The following is a 7,664-nucleotide window of genomic DNA, read 5'->3' as shown; positions in this document are numbered from 1 at the left end:
TGGAGAAAGAGAGAGAGAAAGAACAAGAGCATGAGCCATTCACCGGTTCAGTCCCCACATGGCCGCAACAGCCAGGGCTGGGTCAGGCCAAGGCCAGGAGCCAGGAGCTCCATCCTTGTCTCCCACAAGGGTGGCCGGGGCCCAAGCACTTGGGGCCATCTTTTCTGCCCCCCTAGGCTCATTAGCAGGAAGCTGTTGGGACTCAATATGGGATGTCCACATCACAAGCAATAGCTTGACCTGCTATGCCACAATATTGGTTCCATGTGATGTTAAAAATATGAGAAAAATGTTCATATCAGCCAGGAGAGCAAGAGCTGAGGCTGGATAGTGAAAATGAGCTCCAGACTCTTGGCTCTGCTGTCCAAAGGGTGGCCAAATTCTAGGACCATTTAAATATATTTATTTGTCCAAATGAGGCTATTTCTAAAAGCTCATGGAAGTGGAACTGAAAGATGAGTTTGTTTTGGTACAAAAAATTTGAAATTCAAACAGTTTTTTTAAAATAATATATACTTACATGAACTTTTTTTTAAAAAATAGATTTATTTATTTATTAGAAAAGCAGAGTGAAAGAGAAAGAGATCTTCCTTCTGCTGGGTCATTCCCCAAATGGCAGCAATGGCTAGGGCTGCAACAACCCAAAGCCAGGAGCCAGGAGCTTCTTCCCATCTCCCACGTGGGTGCAGGAGCCCAAGCACTTGGGCCATTCTCTGCTGCTGTCCCAAGCACATTAGCAGGGAGCTGGATTGCAAGAGGAATAGCCAGGATTTTGTCCATATGGGATGCCGGCACTGGAGGTGGTGGCTTAACCCGTTGTGCTACAGTGCTGGCCCCCATTACATGGACTTTTTAAAGACCCCTCATGTATGCAGATTTCAAATTTTTGTGGCACCAAAATAAACTTAATTTCATTTTCCACGAACTTTTTGAAGTACGCATGTATTAACCAAAGCAATTGCTTTTTGATATTGGAAAGAAAAATGTAAATGTTACCCTCAAGGGTATTTTGTCACTTGGATTTTAAATCCCAGCTCTGTCTGCCCTGCTGAGGCCTTGTCCAGCATTGCCAACTTCATTTGCTCAAAAGAAATTGCTGATCCTGCCCAAGACATTTGGTTCCCCAGCTCACCTCTCTGCCTTCCACCTCTCAATTTGACACGAAGATCAAAAACGTGCAGTGGGCACGTCAGCCCCACCTGTGGCCACCATGGGCTTGGAGGGGGGGTGGGGGACAGAAGCAACCCTGTCTGCATCAGGCCCACCAGGGACCCCTTTGGTGCTCCTGAGACATGGTGGGGGACGTCTTTCAGGCTAAGAAGAGAACCCCATTGGGGAGGTGGCTTCATAGCTTAAAGTTATTACAAAATATCTTTTCTTCCTATTTTTTTGTTTTTAAATCTCCTGGCCCCCAGCAGAGAAAGCTGAGGCTGAGTGATGGGATGCGCCCAAGTTCCCACAGCTGTCGTGGGTTTGCAATTTGAGCCCCACACCTGGGATTCCCAGGCCTGCGCTCTGCCCAGAAAGCTGGAGTCTCCAGGCGCCACCGCCATGGAAGACTGTGAGAAGGCAGCCGTGTGTGGTCCTGGCGTTCCAGAGTCTGTGACCGGGCCATGCTGTCCATCGTTGACCCATCTGCCTTAAGAACTCTTCTGCCTAAATGTTAATATTTATCATTTACAGCCAGCCACTGCCCCCTTTCAAAGGTGAACACAGCAAGATTTATGACAAGTACGCTATCAGCCCAGAGGCGCATAAAAGCAGGAGAAAGCGTGCTCGCCCGTCGTCTGCGCAGGAGGTTGTCCCGAGGCACCTGCAGCGTCCAGGCATGGCTCTGTGGCCGAGCGTCTTCCTCCTGGGGCTGCTGCCGCTCCTGGGGCGAGGTAAGTGTGGCCTCTGCTTGGAGGACGACCGCTGGCTCTGCCTGTGTTGCGGGGGCCAGGTGCTCGGGAGAAGAAGGTGTCCTTTTGGTGAGATGGAGCCCAGAAGGTGCAGCTCAGACACGGGAGGGCTGGTCTGCCTCCTGCTGGACAGCAGAAAATGCCCACAGCCTGGCTGAGGGCTGAGGCCGCTCTTGGGAGAGGGGAAAGGTGGCCTCAGGCAGCAGCACCTCGGTGGGGAGGAAAGCCATGGTGTAGAGTCACCAAAGCTGGATTCCGGTCTTTGTGCTCTGTGGCCTTGGGCAAGTCTGTCTGCCTCTCTGGACCCTGAGTTTTCTCATCCTTCAGATGGAAATACTACTCCGGCTAAGCACATCTGGCCGTCGCTATGACTATTTATGGGTTTTGGGATTTTTGCTGCGAGGACAGAGGGAGGCAGATTGATGGATCTGCACGGACCGCATATTGTTTGCTGAGCCGCATGGGCTGAGTGGGCTTCCAGCGCCAGCTTTGCAGTCCCCTGGTGCTGATGACCGTGGCCATGATGGGCCTCTGCCTCAGCCCCTCCCTGCCCCAGGTCCCCTCACCCCCGTTCTGCCCTTGTTTAGGAAAGCAGGACCTTTTAGACCGAGAGCTGAAGGCAGACTCCAGATGCTTGGGGGCTTGGGCCTGGGGCCCACAGGTACTGACCCTGGAGTCTCCCCAGGGAAATGAGGGGTGGGCTGAGCCCTGCCTGTGCTCACCTGGGGCCAATCACCCGCTGAGCCATGGCGGGCACTGGACAACACCTGCTACGCCTGCCACACAGGGCAGCTGCATTTTCCTGATTACTAATAAGGCCGAGTTGTTTTCGTGACTCTGATCGCTCAGATTCTGTTTTGTGAAGCGCTTGTTTTTCCCCGTTGGCTTTTAGGAGTTGCCCGTATATGCTCTGCATAGCTTTTTCATAATGCACATTTTTCAGGAACGTGTGGACGATCTCTCTTCATGACTTTCCACATCTGGTTGGTTGGTTGGTTGGTTTTTTAGTGCTAAAATAAGCCTGTCTTTTATGTTGCTCTTTCATGAGCTTTCTGGCGTCTCCTTGTATGCATGGCAAATAACTTTCCTCACTCCAAAGCTCGTCTTTATGGAGACTTTTGATGAACAAAATTCTTAATTTCATGGAAATATGGGATATTTCAAAAAGGAATGGAAAAGAGAATTAAAAGGTGAGTTTATTTTGGGGCAAAACAATTTGAAATCAGGCATGCTTTTTCTGGAATATTCGTATTCCGTGAGCTTTTTGAAGACTCCCCCTAAGTGAAAGCCCCCCAGATGAGGACGAACGGAGACTGTGTGTTCAGAGCTGGCGACGGCGAGCTGTAACCTGTGAGCAGAGCCTCAAAGGCAGCCAGGGGAGAGGGAGGCTTTGTAAGGACAAAAGGAAGGTTTGGGGTCTGCTCAGATTGGAGGTTTTTGGCATGGGGTGGCTGGGGCATCTTCAGTGATTCATTTGGGGAGCATAGTTGGCTTTCTCAGGTTGCTGCTGAGTTTTTCAACTCAGGGGCATAAAATAGAGAAGATGCGATTAACCTGTTCCTGACCAGGCTGGGCTGAGTGCCACAGCACTTGTAGGGCTTCCTGTGCTGGGCGCTGCAGACGGTGCATCACAGTTCAGCATATGCAGGCTGGCCACTGTCCATCTCTGTACAGGAGTCCCCTTATCTACCGCTCCCTTTTCCGAGGTTTCAGTTATCCACAATCGATCAAGGTCCAAAATTACTACATGGAAAAGTCTAGAAACAAATAATTTATAAGTTTTAATAACTTTTATTGCAGTATATCTTTGTGACTTGCATTTTATCAGTTAGTATTGATCTCTTACTGTTCCGAATTTGTGAACTAAACTTTACCAGAGGTATTTAGGTAGAGGAGGAAACAGGACACCATATATGAAATGTTTGGCACTAGCCATGGTGTCGGGCATGCACTGAGGGTCTTGAGATATATCCCCATGGATCTGGGGGCACCTGGGTTCTCTGTTCCTCCACTTTTCCTTTAGGACTTGTGTCCTTTGTGCCTTGTTTAAGAACCCCCCTCCAACCCTGGGGTCATGAAGAGACCTGCACTTCCTTCTCCAAGCTTTGTCATTTTGGTCAATCCCAGTCGTCTCTGATTGAGTTGAGTGACTAGTGTAGGACAGGACCCAATTACATGTAGTATGCAGATATCCAGTGAGCTCAGCACCATTTTTTTTGAAAAGTCAACTGTTTCCCCATGGCTCTGAAGACCCACTTCTGCCCATGTGCTGAGGATCCATGGATGGTCTTCCCCAGAGAACCCACTTTGGTTCTACTCTCCATAAGACTAACTGTGCGAATAACACGTTGTCTTCATCCTATAGCTGTACAGGCGGCTTTCTTAAGAAGCATCTGAGGCTGATGCCGCGGTTCAATAGGCTAATCTTCTGCCTGTGGCGCTGGCACACTGGGTTCTAGTCCTGGTCGGGGCGCCGGATTCTGTCCCGGTTGCTCCTCTTCCAGTCCAGCTCTCTGCTGTGGCCAGGGAGTGCAGTGGAGGATGGCCCAAGTGCTTGGGCCCTGCACCCCATGGGAGACCAGGAGAAACACCTGGCTCCTGTCTTTGGATATGCGTGGTTTGCCGGCTGCAGTGGCCATTGTGGGGTGAACCAATGGAAAAGGAAGACCTTTCTCTCTGTCTCTCTCTCTCACTGTCCACTCTGCCTGTCAAAAAAAAAAAAAAAAAAAAAAAAAAAAAAAGGCACCTGGACTTGGAAATTCCTCACAAATTTTACTATTAGCTTGTTAATTTACACTGAAGAAAATATGTCATTATTTCAATAGAGGTTGCTTTAAATTCTATCACTCAAGTGGGGGGATGGGACATCTTTGCAATGATGAGTCTTCCAAACCATGACCATGAACTTGGGTCTTTTTTGAGATCTCTGAGTTTTCTTTGAGGTCTCATACACATTTTTATTGAATCTATTTCTAGTTATGACATTTTTGTTGTATAGCGAGTGGATTCTAAAATTAGAAAATGTTCATTGGTTTATAGGAATAAAATTGATCTCTATGTGTTGACTTTAAATCCAGCTGAACTCTTACAAATGCTAGTAACTTACCCGAAGTCTTTGGATTTTCTGTGTATGCACAGTTCTAACAATAGTGGCAGCATTATTGCTTCCTTTCCAATCTACATTTGCTCATCTGATGGCTACCTGGTGTTTGTACTGCAATTTTCACAGACCTGGCTGGACGAATCTTTACCTTAGTCCCAAGATCGAAAGGAAAGTGTTTCAAGTTTTGATTGCCAAGGATGGTGTTTACTACAGAGGTGTTTTTTTTTTTTTAATAGTGAGACTAAGAAAATTCTAACTTATTCCCAATTTGCCAAAAGCTTTTCTAAAATCATGAGTGAATGTTGAATTTTACTGAATGCTTTTTCTGCCCTTATTGGGATGAGATTGTGTGACTTATTCCTTTAATCTGCTGATGAAGCAAATTAGCTGCTGATGTGTTCTTTGATCAGTCATTACTTCATGGCTTCATGGAAGACGGCATGATGTGTTTATTTGTCCTGTCTCTCCAGTCACTTTAATCTAGAGCAGTTTTAGCCTTTTTATTTCGAGTCCTTGAAATATTCAGGCACGCATGTGACTGCACGTGCAGGCACACATCAATTCGGACTCAGGAAAATGGTTTCTTTATAGCTAGAGTTGGATTAATCCCCTTTTAATTTTTTTAAGATTTATTTATTTATTTGAAAGTTAGAGTTACACAGAGAGGGAAGGAGAGGCAGTGGTCTTCCATCCACTGGTTCACTCCTCAATTGGCTGCAACGGCCAGAGCTTCACTGATCCAAAGCCAGGAGCCAGGAGCTTCTTCTGGGTCTCCCACATGGGTACAGGGAACCAAGGACTTGGGCCATCTTCTACTGCTTTCCCAGGCCATAGAGAGCTGGATGAGGAGAGAAGCAGCTGGGTCGTGAACCGGTGCCCATATGGGATGAAGGCACTGCAGGCCAGGGCGTTAACCCGCTGTGCCACAGCACCAGCCCTGGATTAATCCCTTTTGGCAGAAATACAACACAAATGTGTCCTTGGTGCCTCACATTGGGGAACACAAGTGATACTGGCAAATCCCTGAATTGGTGATGTTAGATTTGATAACTTGGTTAAGGTGGCGTTTGTCAGATTTCTCCCTTGTCATGGTGACCGCCTCGAGCAGTAAGGGGGACCATGTGACTCCTTTTTCTCAGGTTTAGTGTCCATTGAGCTTCTACCTGAATTACTACCATGGTGGGCATAAAACAGTGATTTTTTTTCCCCTAATATTCCATGTACCTTCTATTGTCATTTGACTTTCCTCCATAAGAGATTATATTCTCTCCCCTACTTTATTTTTTTTTTAAGATTCATTTATTTATTTGAAAGGCAGAGTTAGAGGCAGGGGGAGAGAGAGGGGTCTTCTGTCCACTGGTTCACTCCCCAGTTGGCTGCAGCTGCCGGAGCTGTGCCAATCTGAAGCCAGCAGTTTCTTCTAGGTCTCCCATGAGGGTGCAGGAGCCCAAGGACTTGGGCTTTCCTAGGCCATAGTAGAGAGCTGCATTGAAGTGGAGCAGCCAGGACTTGAACCGGCGCCCATATGGATGCCAGCACTGCAGGTAGCAGCCTTACCCGCTATGCCACAGCGCCGGCCCTCTCCCCCACTTTAAACAATTTTAATTGAACTCCCATATTCATGTTTTATCTTCATGTAAAATGGACGTATCAAACCTCTTAGTGTGTGTGGTCCAGGCCTGTCGCTGCTCATCCTGATGCCTCAGTGACCAGACTTGGCCAGTGACAGCCCTGCAAGGTGGTGGCTCTTGCAGCCCTATCAACTTTAAAGCAGTTTTAAACTTCATGCTACAGATATCTAGGAAGGCCTCCTGTTTCCCCGGTCCCACTCTGGTGTTTCTCTGCGGTTCCGATGGTTGGTGGACGTTACTTACAAACCAGGGTCTGTGTGCTGGCGGCTGTGCCGCTGCCCGACTGTGTCAGTGACAGAAATACAGCTCTTTACAGAAAACAAATCACATCTGCATGTGTGTATGCATATAGACGCATGTGTACACAGTCTTTAATTAGAATTGGGCTTTCTCATCTCCACATTTGCATGGCCCTTCCCCCACAGTCCAAATTCAGGTTACAAGTACATCCACGAGTTTACCTGCTGGATCCTGTAATGGAGACAGTATTGGAACTGCCGTGACAACACCTCCACCACCACTAACTCCTGAAGTGCGGAATTTATACATTCAGGGTGTATGATCAAAATACCATGCCCAAATCACTTGGATTGATCTTTGTGTGTGTGTGTGTGTGTGTGTGTGTGTGATTATACAATTTGACAAATAGCTTGTCCATTTATATTCAGTTTGGTGTTTCTCCTCTTCCTGTTTATTTTTGATCACATGAAATTATTAACGTGGTTCAAAAGTCATGTCTGTATAAAAAGATGTGCTGGGCAGTCCTATTCCATTTTCCTAGTCCTCCTACCCACTTCTGTCACCCCTGAAGGTAACCGATGTCCTTAGCTTCCTATCCTTTCTGTGTCTTTTGGAAACTATATTCTTTTTTCATACACAAAAGATAACCTTCTACATACTTCTTTTGCATCTTGATTTTTTTTTTTACTTAGTTGTATATCACTATATCAGCTCAGAATTCATGTTTTTGAGGTGGGGGGAGGTCTTCCATCCACTGTTTCACTCCTCAAATGGCCGCAACGGCTAGAG

The 7,664-nt window shown here is 47.1% G+C and overlaps 1 protein-coding gene across 5 annotated transcripts in view; it reads left to right on the top strand.

The window, feature by feature from the left end:
* Positions 1–1,525: 1,525 nt before the first annotated feature.
* The window catches only part of PLB1 (phospholipase B1), a 118,163-nt gene continuing 112,024 nt past the window's right edge, over positions 1,526–7,664 (top strand). For 3 of the 5 annotated variants that reach the window (XR_016228122.1, XM_089324495.1, XM_089324498.1), the window contains exon 1: positions 1,526–1,883. Coding sequence is in view for 4 of the 5 variants with exons in the window: in XM_089324495.1 (XP_089180621.1) it covers positions 1,661–1,883 (223 nt within the window). In the remaining variant the exon portion in view is untranslated. 5 annotated transcript variants of the gene reach the window in all.

This window comes from Oryctolagus cuniculus, chromosome 2 (assembly GCF_051225735.1).
Source record: "Oryctolagus cuniculus isolate XC-2025 breed Fujian yellow rabbit chromosome 2, ASM5122573v1, whole genome shotgun sequence".
NCBI classification, from domain to species: Eukaryota; Metazoa; Chordata; class Mammalia; order Lagomorpha; family Leporidae; genus Oryctolagus; species Oryctolagus cuniculus.
The sequence above is the reverse complement of the archived record's forward strand: the minus strand, read 5'-3'. Positions and strand labels throughout refer to the sequence as shown.